The 21,782-nt window shown below is 38.3% G+C and overlaps 2 protein-coding genes across 3 annotated transcripts in view; one reads left to right on the top strand and one right to left on the bottom strand.

The window, feature by feature from the left end:
• MSL2 (MSL complex subunit 2) overlaps positions 1-6,117 on the top strand; it is a 41,849-nt gene extending 35,732 nt beyond the window's left edge. Inside the window, exon 2 of the mRNA XM_044669995.1 lies at positions 2,136-6,117. Coding sequence (XP_044525930.1) covers positions 2,136-3,730 — 1,595 coding nt within the window. The 3' untranslated portion in view covers positions 3,731-6,117. The remainder of the gene's footprint in view (positions 1-2,135) is intronic.
• A 1,792-nt stretch (positions 6,118-7,909) lies between these two features.
• The window catches only part of PPP2R3A (protein phosphatase 2 regulatory subunit B''alpha), a 142,625-nt gene continuing 128,752 nt past the window's right edge, over positions 7,910-21,782 (bottom strand). For both annotated transcript variants that reach the window (XM_044669992.1, XM_044669994.1), the window contains exon 13: positions 7,910-10,550. In XM_044669992.1, the coding sequence (XP_044525927.1) occupies positions 10,424-10,550 (127 nt within the window). In that variant the 3' untranslated portion in view covers positions 7,910-10,423. The remainder of the gene's footprint in view (positions 10,551-21,782) is intronic.

Genomic DNA, 21,782 nt, shown 5'->3' on the forward strand with positions numbered 1-21,782 from the left:
AATGTACGTCAGTGGGAATTGCAACTAGAGTATGAATGTAAATGTATATATATGTGAGAAAGTTGACTATATCCTATCCTTTTCCAAGATTGCTATTTTTAAAGGTCTGTTGAATACTATTATGTACATAACCATTATGTGTAATTATTTTGGAGATATTTCTAACTTTGTAACTTTTGGACTCAGTAAAAACCACTTTGGGGTTATTGGAATCTTAAATGAATATCTTATTTTTGGGCTCTTTATCACTTGCCTGGCTCATTTAAAAGGCATTATCGTGTCAGTTGGTATAAGATGACCTTGTTGTTGGAAAACAAAAAAAGAAAAGATACAATGAGAATATGTTAGTTTGGGAAATACATGGCACTGGATTTTTTTTGTCTTGGTTCTAGGATGTGCTGTCCCATTAGAGAAGGAGAAGGCTGGAAGATGGTAGGCAGATTAAAAAGGGGGAAGAGGCAACCCAGAAGGGGAAATAGCAGCTCCTCAGGTAGGACAGTTGAGGACAATTTCTTGTGGATAGCAGTAACTTCTTTATATCCACCTGTAAGGGATTATGAAGAAGAGATTGGATTCTGTGCAAATCCAAAATCTAGTATTAATATTTGCGAGAAAGAGCTATTTAATTAGATCAGTCATTCTCTGATTGTTCCTTAAAAGGGGAGATAAAGGGCAGTAATATCTGGGCATTTGTCTCTAGACACATTCCTATGATGAGGAATGCCCTCTTCTTAGTTTATATGCATGGGCCCTTCTAATTTGTAACTAGTAAGTTGGCAAAGTTAGTGTACTTTAAAAATCTGTGTCATAATCATAGTTGGTTCTTGACCACAGTTTTTGAAAAATTTTACCTCAGTTCCCTTTAATAGTAATATGTAAGTACTTTTATTAATTTTTAATTATGATTTGGGTGGATAAAATTGAGTATTTGTACTTTATTATGGATGGAAAGGCATTGCCATTAAATTAATTATTCCCTATCATTTAACAGTAGAGCTTCTTTTTTCCCCTTTGGCTATCTTTTCCCTTCCTCTTTGGAAAATTAACTCCAGACTGGAAGGTAATATAAAAACAATCTGTACATTTGTATTGGTAGCTTTTATTTGTATAGTGTATGCCTTCTTAATTGTATTTATAGAATATGGCTTCATTACTTCTTTTCTTGTGACTATCAATGTGTGTATAGTTCATTCTGGTAATTCATACTATGTCAAATATCAAATAATAGAACCATATTATGAAAATGCAGGATGAGGTAGATACCATACAATGTCTCATTTTTACCCTGAAAAGGAGTAGTAAAGAAGACACACTAGAATTTATATATCCAAATGGATATTGTTTTCAAAGAATAGTCTGCTTGTTAGATTTTCTACATATTTCAACAGTAATGACAATTCTCAAAAATGTTGTTGGAGTTCTTTCTGTTGGAAAAACAACAAAAATTCTCATGACATACTTGTTTGTCCTGAGCTCTTTGATAAATAAAAGCATAAGAGCTTTTTGTGGATTAAATCTTCAGCCATATAATGCGAAATAGTTTAGGATAATCTTAAAATTGTATCTTTATTTCAGCAAATGCTTAAAATTCTTACTGCATTGATAGCATCCCCTCTTCATGCTGCTACTGTGATGCTAAGGACAAGAGAGAATTTAATTTTGTAGTTTTTCTGTGTATAGAGAATTCATAGTGCAGCCCTTAAAATAACATTAGTTCAACCATTTTGTCTACTTCTAACTTGTGCTTAGGGAGCTGTTTCTCGTCTTTTTCTTCAGTGGTTCTTGTGTATAGAAGAGGGGAAAAAATGGGCTGTAGCACATTGAGAAAAAAATTTAGTCACATAAACAAGAAAGATTGTTTTTCAAATAAAGTCATGTGGTGGTAGTATAAAGTAATTTTTCTTTATTTCTTAATTGATGCATTTTATTTTTATATAAGATGCTTCCCACTTGTTGAGTATTTTTTCGTTTTTTGGTAGGTTTCTTTTCCTAATTAAAACCTGGTCTTATAACCTTTAAGTGGTCTTTGTTGTGATACGGTAAATGGAAACTCACTTTCATTCTAGCCCTTGTCTAGCCCAGGCAAATTTAGATTTTGTCATACTAAAGTCTTCCTCCTTCCCTTTTTTTTTTAGGAAATTTGCTGCAAGATCCTATTGCTCCCACCAACTCAACATGTCAACACTATGTCTGCAAAACTTGTAAAGGCAAGAAAATGATGATGAAGCCCTCATGTAGCTGGTGCAAGGACTATGAACAGTTTGAAGAGAATAAACAATTAAGCATCTTAGTAAACTGCTACAAAAAACTATGTGAATATATAACACAAACTACATTGGCACGGGACATAATAGAAGCAGTTGATTGTTCTGCTGATATTTTGGCGTTGCTCAAAGATGGATCTCTGCTTTGCGAGGAGATGGAAAAACCCTCAGATTCATCCTTTGCTTTGTGTTTGACACATTCCCCTTTACCTTCAACCTCAGATCCTACTAATGACCCTCAAGCTAGTTTATCCCCAGTACCTGAAAGCACACTCAATATTGATATCAGCAGTTCTGTTATCAATGGATTGCCCACTTGTAATGGGCTTTCAATAGATAAATTTGGTATAAATATTCCATCACCTGAACATTCAAATACAATTGATGTATGTAACACTGGAGTTGACATAAAAACTGAAGATATATCTAATAGCTTGCCACCTGTCTGTGACTCAGTTTCTACTGATTTGTGTCCAGCGGGCATCAATATCTGCAGTTTCAGTGAAGATATAAAACCTGGTGACTCTTTATTACTTAGTGTTGAGGAAGTACTCCGGAGCTTAGAAACTGTTTCAAACACAGAGGTTGTTTGTTCTAATTTGCAGCCCAACTTGGAGGCTAGTGTATCCAACGGACCTTTTATGCAGCTCTCTTCCCAGCCTCTTAGCCATGTTTTCATGTCCACCAATCCATCACCTCATGGGATATCATGTACAGCAGCAACACCTAAGGTCGCTAAGTTAAATAGAAAACGATCGAGGTCAGAAAGCGATAGTGAGAAAGTTCAGCCACTTCCTATTTCTAGCATCATCCGAGGCCCAACATTGGGGGCATCAGCTCCTGTAACAGTGAAACGGGAGAGCAAAATCTCTCTTCAGCCTATAGCCACTGTTCCCAATGGAGGCACCACCCCCAAAATTACCAAAACTGTACTTTTATCTAATAAAAGCATGAAAAAGAATTTGGAACATGGACCCAAAAAATCTCATCCTAAAGCCAAACCAGGTCTTCTGAAAACAAAAGATAAAGCAACAAAGGAAAAGATTCCTAGCAATAATGTTATGCCAGGAAGTCCTACCAAGACTGTGTACAAAAAGCCACAAGAGAAGAAAGGGTGTAAGTGTGGGCGTGCTACTCAAAATCCAAGTGTTCTTACCTGCCGAGGCCAACGCTGCCCTTGCTACTCTAACCGCAAAGCCTGCTTAGACTGTATATGTCGTGGCTGCCAAAACTCATATATGGCCAATGGTGAGAAGAAGCTGGAGGCATTTGCAGTGCCAGAAAAGGCCTTGGAGCAGACCAGGCTTACTTTGGGCATTAATGTGACCAGCATTGCTGTGCGCAATGCCAGCACAAGCACCAGTGTAATTAATGTAACAGGGTCACCAGTAACTACGTTTTTAGCTGCCAGTACACATGATGATAAAAGTTTGGATGAAGCTATAGACATGAGATATGACTGTTAAGTCAGTCTATCTTCTCACCCTACTCTGTTGGGGAAGTAGCTACAGTTTTAAGGCAGCTATGGTTCTGTTGGTTTAACTTGCCGGAGCTCCTGCATATAGATCACTTGTATCAAGTGTTTTCATTGCTAAGTTATATGTGTTAGTGTCGGGGAAATAGTTTGCAGATAATGGAGGAGTAACCCTACAACTATATGTCCTTAGTTCTTACAGAACCTCATAGTTTGAGAACAAATGCTGATGCAACTGATTTATACAAAATGATCTTTGGCAAGGATAATAACATTAACCTCATTGTTTTTGGTCATGCTTTGTGCGTAATCAAAGTTTCTGATTAAATGTAAGGAAGTGGTATCTAGTCAGTCCATCAAGATTGTGCTAATTTTATGTGGAAAAGTAGCCATTAGCTTGGTTTTTTGTTTTTTGTTTGTTTTTTTGTTTGTTTTTTTTTTTTGGGAGGGGGGAGGGAGGTTGTGTTGCTTCCAAAAAGCCATCGATTTCTCCTGTTGAAAAGCTGATGTATCCAGCCCAACCTTTGTGCTGACATACCATTTCTGATCATGAAAATTTGGCTACGTGGTGTAAGTAGCAGTTCTTAAATCAGTATTATGAAAGAGAAAATTTGCCCCTCATTATAAATGCTTAAAGAAATCTGTCTAAATGAAAGAACTGAAATTGTCAGCTAGACTTCAAACAGTAAGCTGTTAATGCTATAAGCTCTTCTAAGTTGAGTCCCTTTATTAGTTAAGTCTGATTAATTTCTGGTTTTAAAAAAATCTATAGAGTTCTTCCTTCACTTTGAGCAATGTTCTCATTGGCCACTTGAGGAAGTGGAGAAGAGCTGTTTTATTCTGAAGGCAATTGAATTTAGACTATACTAGGTGACAATAAAATTAAATATATGAACCATGAGTTCATTTAGAAATTGGGATTTGTTTAAATTAATTTTGGAATAATGCCCTACAACTTGTCCAGATTTATTATACATTATATTACTGCCATAGGCCACTTCTTCATTTTTGGTTTTTGTAATATGTATAATTTTTGAATATGGCTCTTAGTTAAAAAGGTGCTATTTGGTTATGAAGGCTTCTTTACAGAAACTTCAAGAACACCTTTATGTGAAGCCTGTGCATTTTTTGGGTAGGTTCAAAAATAGGGGAATCTTCTTTAGAATGCTCTTTTGCATGTAAAGCACAAAATGTTTCAGTTTAAATCCACCTCTTCCCTGTCCTATTCTACTGGGGAGACAGATGAGTCACAAACATTCTGTTAAAGGGAAATCTAGTCAGTTGCTTCAAAGAGCACAGCACAAACAAAAACAAGGACTGACTAGATTGTCAAAAAATGCCCTACTGATTTAAAGAAGAGTTGCTGTTTTGACAGCACATAGAAAAATACCGCTAGAAATTTTCCAATTTCTACTTTGTCCACCGTCTCAAGTGAGATCTGACAGAACACTGAAGATATGTTTTGATTTGGCACACAGCATGTACAATGATGGTTACTCACCTAGTCCAAGAAATGAGGGAAAACCTTTGGACACAGAGCAGATGACACCTCCTTCTGTTTTGTAGTGTATCCTGGTGTCATTTTCTGTGAATGTGGTCAGGTAGAGTTGTTTCTGTTGTTGTTGTTTGTTGTTGGGTTTTTTTTTGTTTTTGTTTTTGTTTTTGTTTTTGTTTTTTTTTTTTTTGTCTCTTTCGGTGGGGTGGGGGGGCTAAAGCCATAGGAAGAAAAATGTGATGTATGTGTCCAGTATGTACTATTTTGTTTTTGTTTTGCAAGAAGAGTTGAACTATTTTTGATAACAAGAGTAAATGGTGGAAAATGCTTCTTAGTCGTCTTGTCTTTATTTGCTACCCCCAGTTTCAAGATTTTATTTAAGTTATGTGTTAGCAATGTCTTATGAAAAATGTATTTGGTCACAATTTGTAATAATTTTGTGTTGACCAAAAATTGCCATATCATAGAAATTACTTCCATGAGTTGATGATTATAACTTAAAATGTAAATTAGTTCTTATTTATTCCAGAAATGATTACTGCAAAGAAAATGCTAGAAATGGACTAATTGGAATATTTTTGCAAGGCCCCTAGGTTTTCTTAATGCAGCTGATGTTAGGACTCTAAATTCAGAGTTACCTGATTGTTTCCCAAATTTAATGTGATTACCTTACTTTCCTATTTATTGCTGCATGGGATAGTGGCAATTTAGAAAATGTGGAAACCATGAGTATGTGAGACCTCTGATTGTTGTGTAATATTGCAAATGATGATTTCAGGTTGTTTTTAACACAAATTTCCCTTTTTTATGCTGGTATTCTCACTGCCACGTTTTTTGAAATATGTATTATACTCTAAGTCTATCAATAAATGTTAGTTTTCTAATTCCATGTTGTAGAATGTTGAGGGCTTTGGGACGGTATGCACTTGATGTTTTCTAATGTATAATTTTAGGAACAACAATTTGATTACATTATTGTTATTTTTTATAGTTTTATTTTGTTGCTTTTCTACATCTTGTGAATATTTAAGACTGACTAGTGGCTTACAAGGAAGATAAAGAAACTGCTGAAGAGGTCTAAGTTGTTATCTAAGAAGATCTGAAGAATTAAGTTTCTTTTATTGGCCACAGTTGTTTACAATGTCACATCTTACTCTCTTTTTGATGTCTTGTGAGGAATAATAATTCAAATCTTTATTTTTGTGCTTGGAGGTGGTGGGACTTTTATAGTTTAAAATGTTATCTTGTGGGATAGCCTCTGTGAGTTCAAATTTTTATGTAGGTTTGCTTGTAGAGGCATAAATTAAAGAGGTAAGAAATTGTGTCTAGCAAAATGCCAACTTAAAACCTGAAGAACAGTAGATTATTATGAAAGACAGTAAGTAGAAGCATATACCATGTTTTTGCACATGAAGAGACACCAAAAAACAGTGCTTTAGATTTAGAAACTGGTAGTTTCCAAATGGGTTATATTACTGAGTGTATATAGCACTTTGTAAACTGCATTCACAAAACTTCTGAAAATAGATTTAAGAGAATTTAATACACCCAGGGTACTAATTTAAAAAAGAAAATTCAAATAGGGACATCCATTATTGCTAAACTATAAATGGTCTGCAGGGTAAATAGCATATATATTTCTGGGCCAGCGTTTTAGATACTTGACAAGAGAATGCAGTATGTGTTATTGAGGACTGGGAAGAATATATATTTGAATGGAGATGTGACCAAATTGGGAATGGAGGGGAAGGGTAAAAACTGCATATTACAGATTTTTAAGCCTATTGTCACAGAGAATTAACAGGTGAGACAGTTGCCCAATGAAATAATTTGCAAATGGGATTGCTACCCGTTTAAAAATTGTTGAGTACTGTGTGTGGGTCTGCAGTCCTAGTGAAAAAGGAAATAGCCTTGTTTTCTAAAAGGGGGAGGGGAGAAGGTAGATTTGAGTTTGGTTCTTGGCAAATTCTAACATGCATTATTAAAATGATGGTTTGTGAACACTTGGGGGGGGGGGGAAGAACAGTGATTAGTAAATAGCGGTATGAATTCATCTGGAATAAATCATGCCATTCTGACTTTTCTAAACTTCTTCCATTCCTTCTTTTTGGTAGTTTAGTTTGACTAACAGGATCAATGGAAACTCTAAATATATACTGTAACTGAATTTCATTGTTGGCCAGATGGAAGAATAGTTAAGAGGATTTAAAATCCAAAAGAATTGTGGTGAAGGAAGGAATCCTTAGGCTGAAAAAACATTTCATGGGAGTACCTATAGTTCACCAGCTCTGTCAGCCTTTTTGGTAGCAATTTAGACGATATGCTTTTGCCAAATTTGCAAATGATGTGAATACATGACAGCAGCAGTTGGCTGACATAGAAGGAAGGTGACTTGTTTGACTTGGATCCAGAGGACAGAGCTAATATCAATGGATGCAGGTTACAGGGAAGCCACATTTTTGCCTAATTATAAAGAAAACTGCTCTTAAGATTAGAGGCATACCAAAGAGGAATAGGCTATCCCAGTGGAGATATGGAGGTAATGAGTCCCCATCTGCAAGAGGTTTCAGTAGACCCAGGGATATTGGTGAAGAGACAATGGCAAGTATAGGTTATTCTTAGATGACATCTAAAGTTATTTCTTATTCAGATAGTGGTTACTTTGGTAAAACAAGATTCATCTTTGAATATTCCTTTATTTGGTTTTCAAAAAAGGGGAAAAACAAAGTGAATCAAAGATAAAACCATGCGTCCCTCCTATCCCCCCACCCCCCAACCAATTTTCCAAGTCTGCACAAGTCACTCAACTTAACTGATTATATCTTATAAGAGCCACTGTAAACACTATTCAGATATTATACAATGAAAGATAAGATGCATGGAAAAAAGCCATAAAATTGTATTTAATTATTTGTTACACAGCAGTTAGTGCTATGTTACTGAAGTCTATTTTGTGTTGCATAGTTTTAAGACCATAATAAATAACATGGAAAATATCATCCATTAAGATGTATTGGGTAATTGTGATGTGGTGTTGCTAGTTCTGAAGGGTAATGGTAAATAGGAAAATTTTGTAGCAGGTAGTCAAAACGGTTATCCCATTTATATACATGTCTTTTTATGTTAAATGAGCTCTCAGATATTGAGTACATAAATGTAAAAAATATGCCCGAGTGCTTTATAAAGTTTAGGTACCTTAAAATTAATTTAAAATTGTTTTTAGCCAATTTTCAATGGCATTGGTGGTTGTTACTTGCAGAATAAAATGTAGAATTACCCATAAATTTTAAGCATGGGGAATTTAGTGGAGAAGCAAAGTCAAACAAAATAGGGCAAATGAAGGCAAAAAATAAATCCAGCCTGTATTATTTTAAAATATAGAACTGAGTTTTAAAAATTTTGTTCTTTCCTGAGACTAAGTGAAACAGTACAGGCCATTATGAATGTCAGATCATCTATAACTACATTCATTTTAATTTCTAGAAAAATCAATATTCTTTATCATACCATGCAAGATCAAAAACAGTTGCTGCTTCTGGAAAAACATGAGAAATTTAGGTAAATACAACTATTGGGAAAAGAAACCTTAATCCTAGTGTTCAGGTTGCCACATGTTTGTGTTTTCTAAAACTTTGTCAGTTGTATTCTTGAGTTGCTTCTGGCTTGGAAGTAAGACTTTTTGTTAATGTGATTTCTCTTTTGAACTTAAATGAAAGGTCATTTTCTAGTCATGAAGGGTAAAGCAACTAAAGGAACTGGAAGCCTCACTTTTGAAGTAAGTATCAGGAACTGCTGATTATTCAAAGGCTCAATGGTAGATAATATTTTCTGAATTTCCCTTGGTCATCTTTTCTGTTTGCCCATGCTTTTATTATTTCATTGTTAATTTGATACTTCACCAAGGGAGGGGACAGCAAAAGGGGGAAGTGAACTAAGTTTGGTTATCACTAGCAGTTTCGGCAAAAATTTTAAGACAAAAGATGCTTTTGCAGAAGGTATCTTACAATTTATCTGTGGCTTTCTACATATTCTAAGTTTTCATCATTCTTTATATGATGTCCATTTTTTTCATTATTTCAAGGTAAAACTGAATTTGGTGTCATGGAGAATTTTCTCTGCTACTTCCTGCCTCCATTGGGGAGGCAAGCACAAGTTTGCTTTTCTTTATGACAAGAATTTATATTTTCCTATTAAAGTCCAACCCAGAGATTTGACAAAGTGGGTTGTGGTTAAAAGACAGATGATTCATGTTGAAAGGAGTCAATTTCCTGATTTTTTTTCAAGTAGTCCCCCTCCCCTACTTCCCCCAATGGTGGTTAAGGAGATTTTGAGTAACAAAGTTTATGTTAAGTCAGAATTCACCAGTTCCCATTTTTTCTCTCCAGACATAATTGTGTTTGTAGGTTCATTAGTTGAGATTGCTCTCAAGGAGTCAGATGCCTGTATTTATTTATGTTTGGAAATTATAGGTACTATGAAGATTTCACTTCACTTTTAATTCAGTTAATGAATGGCCCTAGGGAAAGAAATTTACCTAGCTTGAAAGAAGAGAGAGTTGTAACTTCTAGTAGTTATTACTTCATAACACCTGAGGATGAAGTGACTTTATTCATTTGGCTTATAAAATTACAAAACTACAACTGAGTAAGCTGATCTTTACTCTAGTCCATATATAAATATATATATAAAACCAAAAGAAATCCCTTTGAAATATCTGAACACACACCCTTAGGGGCCAAGTAGATTTGAGTCATTTCACACAGTGTTGGGGTTTAATTTTCATGCCTTAGTTGGACTTGATTTTTTTTTTTTTTTTTTTGGTGAGTGAATCCATAGAGGGACATATGGTGAAAAGCTAGGAGATATTGCCTAATGTTTTTGAGCACTTGTTTATGTGCAGAATAGTCCTACTATATTAAAGGGCATGCAACTGACATCTTTTTAGTGGTGATGTAAGGATTCTCTTCGGTTTCCATGTACTGCATTAAGAAAAATTGATAATTGTGAAGGAAACTGGAAAAGCCCCAAGTTAAAATGTGCATTTTGACCTATTGCACAAAAACCATTTTAAGTTAATCCAGTGCAATTGTACATTTACAGAAATGAAAGATTTTAAGTGGCAGTATACAAAATATCTTTCCATGAGGAAATAAACTTTAGAATGTGTCCTGGCTTCACTGATATTGGCAGCTACTCTTCGTCTACTGAGTGAAGCTTTCCACATTTCTCTGAAAGGCTTGAGATGACTATTTTGTCCCCTTTGTTTCCAATTTCAGAGGAAGGTACAGGTTCATCTGCTTCATATTCTTCAAAGGAGCTGTAAGAACAAAACCCGCATATTTTCGTTTAAAACTTGCATGTGGATCATTGTGACAAAGATGATATAAAGAGAGAAATAATGGAATAACTATGCAAATTGAATAGGAAAATAAGCACACTGATCCTCTTCTAATAATTCTAGTTTTTGCTTTGGCATTTACAAAGCATTCCTGGAACTTTCATTTTGACTTCCAATAACTTTGTAAGTAGAACATTTTGTTGAAATGAAGTTTCGGAGACTTTCTTGCCAGAGCTGGAACCTATCTCTCTTCTGGTTTCACTGTGTGTGTGCTGCTTGCTTCGTCCCATGTAGGAACATCAAATAGGTGTAGAGTGCCAGTTACAACTTAAAAGAATGTCTGTACACTAATGCTGGTCTAGTTATATAAAAACTTATACACGTTGCAAGCTCTGGAATAAACCTTAGAGATCATGCCATCAAGGTCCTTTTTGACACGAGGAAAGGGAGGGTCAGGGTCTGCTAAGTGACTTCCCAAAGGTCACACCCAGACTCCTAGGCCATGGGACTTGCTGCTGAGTGGACTTTCTGATACACATTTCTTGCAGGAGGTATTTCTAACTTTTCTCAAAAGCCAAAGTGGCCAATGCTAAATGTCAGTGGCTATGTCAGTGTTAAAGAGCTGGCAGTCAAAAGTGCATGCATGTATGAAGCTAATTAGTGGTCGGACTGGATGCATATATATGCTGTATGTGTGTTTAAAGGTAATCACTATCGCCACCTAGTGGTAACTGTGAAATACTACCATAAAATACATTTACTTTCAGTGGTGTCAAAAAGCAATTTGGGGCATGCAAAATGCTTAGGGGTCAAGAAAGACTTCTCCAAAGTAGGTATTTATTTGACTTGAATGGTACGGTGAAAAGGTTCAAATGTAGAAGCTATATATCTATATAGTGGATCCTTTTGGGATTTAATATGAGATTAGCTTGGCTTGAGAGTTGAGGCATCATCCTTAAGCAGTGATGTTTGGAGTAGGAGAGTTGACACCACCATTTTACATTACTCTGATGGTTCACAGCATTGATCCTTGGCGTAGGGAAGACTAGTTAGGGACTCTTGCAGCAGTCTAGGTGTGAGGCACTAAGAACCATGTCTAGGATGTCGGCCATAGAAATAGGAAGGGAGGGATGTGTATAGTTATGGTTAATAAGTTATAAGGGTAAAAAAAAAGTTTTTTTTTTCCCTCTGGGTTGTGTGACTGGGAATGTAATGATACTTTTCATGGCAATGAAAGGTAGTTGTTTTGTTTTGTTTTGTTTTTGCATGTGAGGAGAAAGTTTTCAATTTCATTGTCTCAACATTAAGTGCAAGGTGCTGTCAAGCATTAGGAATAAGAAGATGGTTCCTGCCCCCGAGAAGCTTATATTCTACTGGGAGATACAACATGATAAATAAATAAAAGGTACATGTAGTACCTTACTCAAAGGGAGTAAGAAAGTTTGAAAGGCCAGGCTGATTATCTTAGAGATGGGTTTGATACACATTTTAGGAACATTAATTTAGCCAACTTTTGTGGATGAAAGACTAGAAAGAATATGTTGAGTTTAGGGTGATGGTAAGACATGTGGGGGGGTGAATTTGAAACGTAAACTGGAGGGTAAAGATTTAGGGGGTCATTCAAAAAAGAGAAATGAAGCAGCAAATGGACAACTTAGCTGTAAAAAGTGTAAAAGCTGTGGAAGCCAATGAATTCTTCAAGGGCAAATATACACACAAACAGAAGACTGAGGAATAAACCTTGGTGGAATGCATTGAAAGAGAAAACATGGAGAGAATGCAAGTGAGAATGCTTTAAGCATTAGAGAAGAATAATGGGAACTTGGCTTGAGAGGCATCAAAGTTCTACTGGATGGCCTGGAATTAAGCAAGTCATGCCAGAAGTGGATATACTGGCTGAAGGAGAGCAAGGAAATTTTCTTGGGTGCTGTGGGAGGAGAGAGTCTTGGGAAATCAATAAAAGATCAATAAATATGCAGCTAATTAGCCACAAAATTGAAATGAAAGAAAACCTAGATTCCCAGTAGGCCAAGTCTCTATAATATACAAGAAAAAGTGATTCAGGATTGGGGATTGGTATGGGTGTGGTACCAGTGTACCTTTGTAAAAGGGACCCAAGCTAGGTTAAAAATATAGCCTGAAGCTGTTGAACTTTAAGCTGAAGCCCTTAACCAACTCTTTAAAGATTAACTAGATGTTAAACTCCTGACCATGCTTTTTCTTCTTTGCACTGAACAGGTTCTTCTTGTAACTGAGCTGATTTCTGTATGTGGGTTTTTCTTTGACTCTTTCCCTTGATTTCTTTCCACAGAATCACAAAATCTGAATTGGAAAGGAACTCAAAGGCCATCTAGTCCAGCCTCTACCTGAAAAGAATCCTCTATACAACACATTTGACAAGTGGTTATCCAGCCTTTGCTTGAAGATCTCCAGTAAGGAGGAATCGACTACCTTCTGAGGCACCCCATTTTCATTTATGGACACTGTTATTGTTTCCAAGTTTTCCTTTACCTCAAGAATAAAGCTTTCTTCCCCTTCCCCCCTCTATTACTCCTAGTTCTGCCTTCTTGGCCAAGCAGAACAAATCTTGATTCTTCTTTGGTTAACTCTTCATATAGTTTTTTAGTTTCTTCTCCAAGTTAAATATCCCCAGGATTAACTCCCTGAAAACCAGATTTTTCACCCTCTACTGGGAAGTAGGGAGTGAAAATTTTAGCAATGTATTCAATTTTTATCTGTTAAGCATTTGTGCTATGTGCCAGGCACTACTATCAGGTGCTCTCTACATTTACTACCCAATTTAGATCTAACCTACCACTAGGAAATCCTTTCTTTTGATGGATTTAGTGCCCAGCTCACCCCTTTTTCTTATTCCAACTCCTGCCTTTCACCAGTACATGTTGATGCTTCCTCAAATACTCTCCTTAATCTTAACTTCCCACAACTTATTCCATCTCTACTACACAGGTGGTCATATTTTCATGTTGACAAAGCTCTGATTATAACTTTCATTCATTCTATATTTCCTTATGCCTTAAGATCTTTATCCTCACTGTGACTTCCAGTCCCTCCACTTCTTTTCTTTCCAGGCCACTGACCATGCGCACACTGGTTACACTTTTCTTTCCTATCCCTTAGTTTTACTCTGTTGCTGATCACACCCTGATAAATCCTGTCCTTTCATCACTGCAATTGGGAGCTACTGTTTGAATTTCCTGACTTAAATTATTTCAGCCAACAAACATGTCCATGTTTTTTCCCCACTCCCACAAACCCTTAATTCACTTATTTCCAACTCCTATATAAGTGGTCACATCTCTCTTTCCCAGCATTTAATAAATGTTTACTAAATTATTAATGGATAAACTTGAGGGAGCTACATGCTACTTCTTTTCTGTCATTTAGAAACAGTCTCTGCCTTGGCAGTCTATTTTCTGATTCCATTAACTGAAACTGTTAAAAGTTAGCAATGATCCTTTATTACCAAATCAAAAAGCCTTTCTACAGCATTTGACCCTGGACTACTTTCTCCTTGGGTTTTTAGAACATTTTCTCTCTTGGTTTTCCTAGCTGTTTCGCTACTCCTTCTCAGTCTCCTTTGCTGGTTCTTCACGTCATGATTAGTAACCATATTTGGTCCCCACAGCTCTGTCTTGGGCCCTTTTCTCTTGATGCTATCTCTCACTTGGTGAGTTCAGCAGTTCTCCTGGGTTCAATTATCTCTACACAGATGATTCCCAGATCTATATATTCAACTCTAGTCTCTCTTGGGTGCTACAGTCTTACATCACCATTTGTCTTTTAAGTATCTCAAAGGCAACATGTTCATATTGGAACTCTACCCCCAAGCCTAATCTCTTCCCAACTTTCCTATAACGTCACAATTTTTTTTGACATAAATCTTTTTTCCTCCCCTCTAATTAGGAGGGAAAGAAAAAGAAAAAAAGCCCCTTGTAACACAAATGCATAGTCAAAAAAATTTCTCATTGACTACATCCCAAAAGTCTGTACTCTGGGTGTATGTCCTATCAAGAGGGAGGTAGATAGTATGCTTTATCACTGGACCTTTAGAGTTGTTCTAGACATTGCAATGATCCAAGTTTTTATGTCTTTTAGTTTTTTTTATAGTATTGTTACTGTGGAATTGTTCACCTTTTTCTGCTCATTTCCCTCTGCATCAGTTTATACAAATCTTTCTAGGTTTCTCTGAAACTGCCCCTTTCACCGTTTCTTATGCTGCAGTGGTACTCCATTACATTCATTTTCCATAATCTGTTCAGCCATTCCTCCTAATGGATACCTTTCTAAGTTTTCAAGGCCATTTTCACTATGGAAGAAAAAAGTACTCTAAGTAGTTATGCATGTATGGGCCCTTTTCCCCTTTTATCTCTGGGGTACAGTCCTAGTAGAGGTCCACAGGAATGAAGAACATAGAAACTTTTAAGGCATGGTTCCAAAGAATTTTCCAGAATGGCAGACAACATTACTCTATAAACAATGCATGAGTGTGTACCTGTTTCCTGTCCGGGGTTTGTCATCTTAGCCAATCTGATGGGTATGTTTTCCCATGAGGATATATGATTATCTTTCCAAAATCATCTTCCTCTATATATCTAGTCATATTCAGTCTTGTTTCTACCTTTATGCCATCTCTCAGGTACTACCTCTTCATTCACACAGCTACTGTCTTGGTTCAGGCCCTCATTCACCTCTTGCCTGGGCTATTGCAATATTATCTTTTTAAAAAAAAGTTTAGTGAACAAGGGAATTTACCTTCAAGTATTTTTTTTTTGAAAGTATGTGCAAGACAAAAAGTTTTTTTTTAGTTCTTATTGCATTCCTTAAACCTGATAAATTAGGAATAGTCTCTTATGTCTTGTTTGTACGTAATTGTTTGCAGGTTGGCTTAGAACGTGAGCTTTTTGAGAGCAGGCTGTTTTTTGCCTTCTTTTGTATCCTCAACATTTAGCACAGTGCCTGGCACATAGTAAGGCACTTAATAAAATGACTGAAAAGTTGGAAAGATGGTTAAATTACTGAAATTTTAAATATATCTTTATAGTATTGTTTGTACAGAAATACAATTTAAATGTAAACATAAAACAATCATGCTAATTTTATGAAAATCTAGTTTGTGATCATTATATATATGAAACATGTTCATTTCTGTTTTATTGTGAAGAGATGATGAGATTGAATTACTACTTATAATCATACTTGAAGGTCTGTGAAGCATCAGACATTATTTTGATCCTCTCAATAACTTCATGAGTTTGGTGCTATTAATTCATCCCCATTTTAGATGGAGAAAAACAGCTAATTTTGAACTCAAGTTCTTCCTTACACCAAGTCCAACCATTTTACTTAGTTGCTTCAGCAGCTTTCCAAACCAAATTCTCTCTACCCCAGTGACTCCCTGTTAACCAGGATCAAACAAAAAGCTCTGTTCACTTTCTTTATCTCATACTTTGCTCATTTTGCAGCTACTATGGTCTCTTGTGTCTGTGCCTCCATGCTGGCTCCTTTAGTTTTTGGCTTTTTTGAATTTGCTTTCCATACCTCTTGTATATGCCTAGTGGTTGATGTTTTTTCTGATGGGAGAATGGCATGGGGATGTAAGCCCTGGAGGGGAGAGCTTTTTGGGTCTCTCTTTATATCCCTAATACTTAGCATAGTCTTTAGGCAGTAGAAGATTTTGAAAGGCAGGAACTCTGGGCTGGATATGCGAATAGAGATCATAGTGGAATCTATGAGAATTGAGAATCCATCAAAGAATAGAAAGAAAGAAGAAGAAGAAAAGCCCAGGCAAACATCCATGTAAAAAGGGGCAAGGCATGGATGACAATCGGATAAAGCACATCAAATGGCTCAGTGTGAGGAAGGAAGAGAACCAAGACAGAATGGAATCCCAGGGGGTATAAAGAATGCTTAGAATGAGAGGAGCCAAGAAGAATGGGGATTGAGGGACAGCTGGGTGGCTCAGTGGATTGAGAGCCGGGGAATCCTGGGTTCTAATCTGTCCTTAGATGCTTCCTAGCTGTGTGAACCTGGGCAGATCACTTCATCTCAGTTGCTTATCCCCAGCTGCTCTTATGCACTGGGGAAAAAGTCAGCTTTCAAGGGGTTGAGAAGGAAAAAGGTTGAGCAACAAGTATAGTTATTTTTAGAAGTTTACTATGAAAAGGAGAGACCTAGGGAGTGCCAACTGTAACTTTCCCAGTTACACAATTTGCAGGTGGCAGTGGGATCAGAACCTGACTGACTTACAGTTTAGAAGTTTTTCTACAATGTGCTCCTGGTTTTATTTAAAATGAAAGGGATTATAAATGTGTGCTAATTGTCAGTGATAAGAAAAAGAAAAAAACCACAGTAGCAACAAGGATTTAGGGAGAAAGGTCTGAACACCACTAATGAGAGGCTGAGAAATGTATAGGAGAAGGAGGTATTTTCTAACTGATGGGAATCAGAATGAATAAATGAAGAATTTACTAAGTACTTACTACCAGGTACAGAACACTGCCCTAAATTCTGGGGTTATAAAAGGGAAAGTAAGGCAGCCCCTGCCGGAGATACAAATACACAGGGAAGGTTTCAGCTTCAAGTCAGTCAGACCTTTAAGGTGTGGCTAAGCAGTCAATAAAGCCTCGAATGTCATATCTATCGATAAAAGTGACCGTCTTATATTGGCGTGTGACTCCACTGGCAAGGACTTTCTTTTTTGGGACTCTTGAGTAGCTATGACTATAGCACCTGCAAAAGCATTTTCCAGGCTGCATCTTTGTCTGGGTTGCTTCCCAGAATGAGAGCTATGGGTTGAATGAAAGTATTGCTATTCTCAGTGTTCTTGGGTTCAGGGTCCTGGATTGTATCAGTCTGAGGGAATACTGTGGGTTTTGACCAGGTTGGCCTTCCAGCCCCGTGTATGACAGTTGTTTGGAGATGGCTTTAATTTAAGCACTAGGCTAGACGCAGTCTCCTGGTTTGGGGGCAGCTCTGTGCCCTTAACCTTTATGGCCTTGGGCTAAGTCTGAGGGGAGAGAGTGGCCAAATCGCATTGGTAGTTTGGTTTTGTCTCTTCCATTGGGGCCTTTTGCTACCTAAGCCAGCTGGCCTAGTAGGAGTAGAGAAGATGGCTGAGATTAAATAGTAATCAACTGTAAAAGAAAAAGATGTCAACAAGCAGGGATGGTGAACATCTAGAGTCTGTTCTAGCTAAGGAGATGGTGAAGAAAGCACGAAATGGTAGATAGATGTTAAGGAAAGGCCCAGAGTCCAATTTGGTTGGAATCTGGAGTATTAGGAAATCAGGCTAGAAAGGTAGGTTGCAGTCAGACTGTGGAATCTGTCAATGCCAAGTACACCTCGGCTGGTAAGGGGGACCTGAATGAAGGACCTTAAGACCAACCCTGTGTCTTAGGGAGTTTGTTTTTGGCAGCTCTTAGAAGTCTGGTTTGGAGAAAGCCAGGGAGGGACTGGTGGTAGAGAGGCTCATTTGGAAGCATATACTTGGGAGCAACTGTGAGTGAGAATGGCTATTAGAGAAATAAAGTTAGAATTGATAAGACCTGACATCTGATTAGATGTGAATCTTCCCACTTTCAAAGAATAAACTTGCCAGCATGAGACTAAGCATAATCAAAAGTGGCTGGTGTCAAGTAGGATCCTGTTCCCTTAGCTGTTTTTCCCTTCAGCTTCACAGCAAAGGTGCAATGATTAGCTGTTATAGCCCAACAAAACAACCAAATAGATCCTAATTCTGAATTTTAGTAACTCAGACACAACAGGAACTTAATTTTATCTTTTTATGATCTATGAAAGGGAGCAGATTCCAGTTAATCTAAATTGAATGTTAATATTTAGGAAAGGGAGGGTTTCTTTAATTTTCTATCTTTTCACTCAACATTAGCAGTCACTTCTCATTCTTCTCTTTGTTCCTATGTTCATTTCTTTCTGATTGTTTGGAAACCAGAGGATCAAGCTTTTTGCAGTTATACTGAACCAAGGTTTTACTCCTCTCCGGAAAAGCTTCCATTCTAGCACACTCTATTCATAGACTATGTATAAACCACAAATAAAATGGTATGTTAAAAAAAACCCCAACAACAGTAAGGTAACTCACACTGGAAAATATATAAGCAATCCTCACGTCCATGCAAAAAATAGATGTGGTCTCCTATAGTATTCTATCATGTACAATACTATAGTGAGAAAATGCATACAGCAGTCAGGAAAACTTCTTAGTGTTAGTACTCAAATCTAGTTATAAGGCTTCACACCCATCTCCGGCCCCAGGCTGTTAGTTCACATCCACATGGAGTCAATAGTCTGGGTTCTTCTCAGTCTTTAGACAATACCAATGACCGAGTCCTATAGGTCATCCTCCTGCAGCCTTTTCTAGCACGATCCTGCCCAACAAGAAAGCAAGATCTGCCTCCTTTGATTTGCCTCCACATGTCTTTCCCAGGGTGTTCTTCTGAATGAGTCTGTTTCCTGACCCAGTTCTGGTATCCAGACACAAGTAACTTTCCTTGATGAATACTAGCACCCCATCTTAGCCACCAGGAGCAGTGAGGTTTGATTAGAGCCAAAATGTGATTACTCCTATTTCATGTGATTAAAGTAGTCAATAAGGCTGTTACAGAGTACTTTAGGCTTTCAACAGGCTTTGTATTTAAGCTTTGTGACATCTATTTTAGCTGATCTGTTTTAAACTTCCAGATGAAGATCAAATGGAATGTGAACACAAAAATGCTCTGAAAACTATAAAATGTTCCAGAGAGTTGAAAAATATTTAAATTAAGCCACCTACAAATGTCCTATTCCATCTCATAGGGTGGTGTGGAGGTGACCTCAAGTTCCTGGAGGCAAGGCCAATAGAACCTAAGCTTTGGCAGGTACTACCAAGGAAAGCCTGCAAGTATGGTCCTGCCAATAGACTGTTTCTAAAGATCAGACTCATTAAGTATAGAGATCAGTAATCTGATCACTTAAAGGTAAAATTTCTGGCCAGGGTAACTCATGAAACAAGAATGTAAAATGATCCTTAGGTGGCCTTTATGCGTCTCTAGCACAGAATTCTGGAAAAAGAGGCCAAAAATGTTAAGCATTTTGTATAGTTGTAGATCATCTATAAATGTTAATGTTTGGTATTCTATCTGTGAGACCTTTTTCCATAAAAGGTCAGAGAGAATAAAAGATCTCATTGTATTTACTGGTCTGTTAGAAAGCATTTGATTGCTGGTGCAAAATGGAGCCTTAAAAGTTCTCTACAAAAAGGAGTCTTCCATGTATATGCTAAGATCATCCAAGATTCCTTGATAGATATAGATGCAATGAAAGAAGTATCTGTGTTTGACGGTGCTCTGATTCTTAATACCAAGCGAGACAGAGTCTGGTAAGATGAAGGTGGCCTTCACTGTCATGGAGGGTGATCAGTGTAAAGTCCAGGGGCAGACACTTGATGTTGAGGCCCTCCATCATTAAGCATTTCTTAAACCTCTACCATGTGCCAGAATGCTCGGGATATGGTTCCTGCTTTCAAGGAGCACAGTCTAATGGAAGCGTGAGGCAATGTGCAAACAGTTACGTAGAGGCACGCTAGGCACAGAAAAGTGGGGAACAGTCAGCAGAGAGGGGGCCCCAGGATTCAGTGGGAACATGGTGGGGTTTGGGTCATCGGGGAGAACATTGCAGAAGTGGGCAGCCGGTGGAAGTAGTCAGAGAGATGGAGAGGTCGGGTCACTGGCCTGACACAGAAAGGGAAGGGAGCGGGGAGGGCTGTAAGTCAGGAGGCCAGCCTGGCTACAGGTTGTGGAGGCCTTTGAACGCCAGGGTGTTCTCATCTGATCCCAGAGAGGATGGGGACCTCCAGTTTCCTGAGGAGGGGGTGACAAGGGCCAGGGCTTCAGGAACATCCTCGTAGCTCAATGGCAGATGGTTTGGAGTAAAGAGACAGCAAGCCCATATGTGGGGGAGTCTGAAGGAGGAGAACACCTGGGCTGGGAGGAGGAAGGAGGAGTTCAGCTTGGCCCTGTCTTTGTGATGGCAGGAAGAGAAGGCAGGGGGAGGGGCCCTGGGGCCCACAGAGCCGGGGGATAGATGGACTCAGAGGCTGCACACAGGCCGAAGGACCCCCCTCCCCAAGCTAATATTAATGTTTACCTCAGAGGCGGGGTGCATGGGCTAAAGATCCCCACTGGAGGGCTGGAGTAGAGGCCTGGGGTACTGGAGTGCCTTCTTGAGAAGTAGCCTTGAAAGGGACTGCTGCTGGGAGGGATGGCCCCAGGGCGGCTTCCTGAGGATGGAGGAAGGGGCCCCACTGAGGAGGGGAGTGCAGGGTGGGCACACTGGAGGGGGTAACTCGCCTCATCTCAGCACAACCTCTGGTGTCTGGGGACAGGGCAGGGGGATGGGGGAGATTCAGGGGGGGCCCAGTGGGAGGGGCCTGAAGATGGGCCGCCTCCAATGCCCCAGCCTCCACAGAGCTTACTCCTGCCGTAGCTGGGGGACAAGCTGTGGACGCTGACTGCACTGGCAGCGAGGTGGCACCACCGTGTCCCCAGTACTAGCTCTGGAGTCAACTGAGCTCAACTGGGACCTTGACACCACCTCTGTTTACCTCAGTTTCATCATCTGTAAAATGGATAATATAGCACCTACCTCCCAGGGTTTCGGGGAGGAACAAAATAAAGCAGCAGAACGCCTGCTAGAGTAGGTGCTGCTTAAATAAAGGCTTAATTTTTCCCATTCTTTTTCCTCACTGGGCCCCAACAATTTAGCTCCTCACTCCTTTCTCCATTATATCATCCATCACCTGCCCACCTGCTGAATAAGCTGGCCTTCTACATCACGTTCTACATCACAGAATTCTTCCTTCCCCTTAAAACAAAAACAAATAAATAAAAAACTGGCATGATGACTCGTTCCCCCGTGCCAACATACCCCGCCACCCTAAACGTGATTTCAGCTTTCAATGGTCTCTACCTACAGGTACATTTTTATTCTGCTAATTTCATTTTTGAATTATTTCATATAAATCTTTCCATGTTTCTCCAAACTGCTTGTCTCTGCCATTCCCTACTTTGTTTAACTGCTTTGTGATCCCATCCAGAAGTACCTGCGGGGCACTTCCAACATGATGTCCTGGAGATTTCTTAAACTCAATGTGTTTAAAATGGAACTCATTATTTTTTTCCTCAGACCTTGTTCCAT

This window comes from Gracilinanus agilis, chromosome 3 (assembly GCF_016433145.1).
Source record: "Gracilinanus agilis isolate LMUSP501 chromosome 3, AgileGrace, whole genome shotgun sequence".
NCBI lineage: Eukaryota > Metazoa > Chordata > Mammalia > Didelphimorphia > Didelphidae > Gracilinanus > Gracilinanus agilis.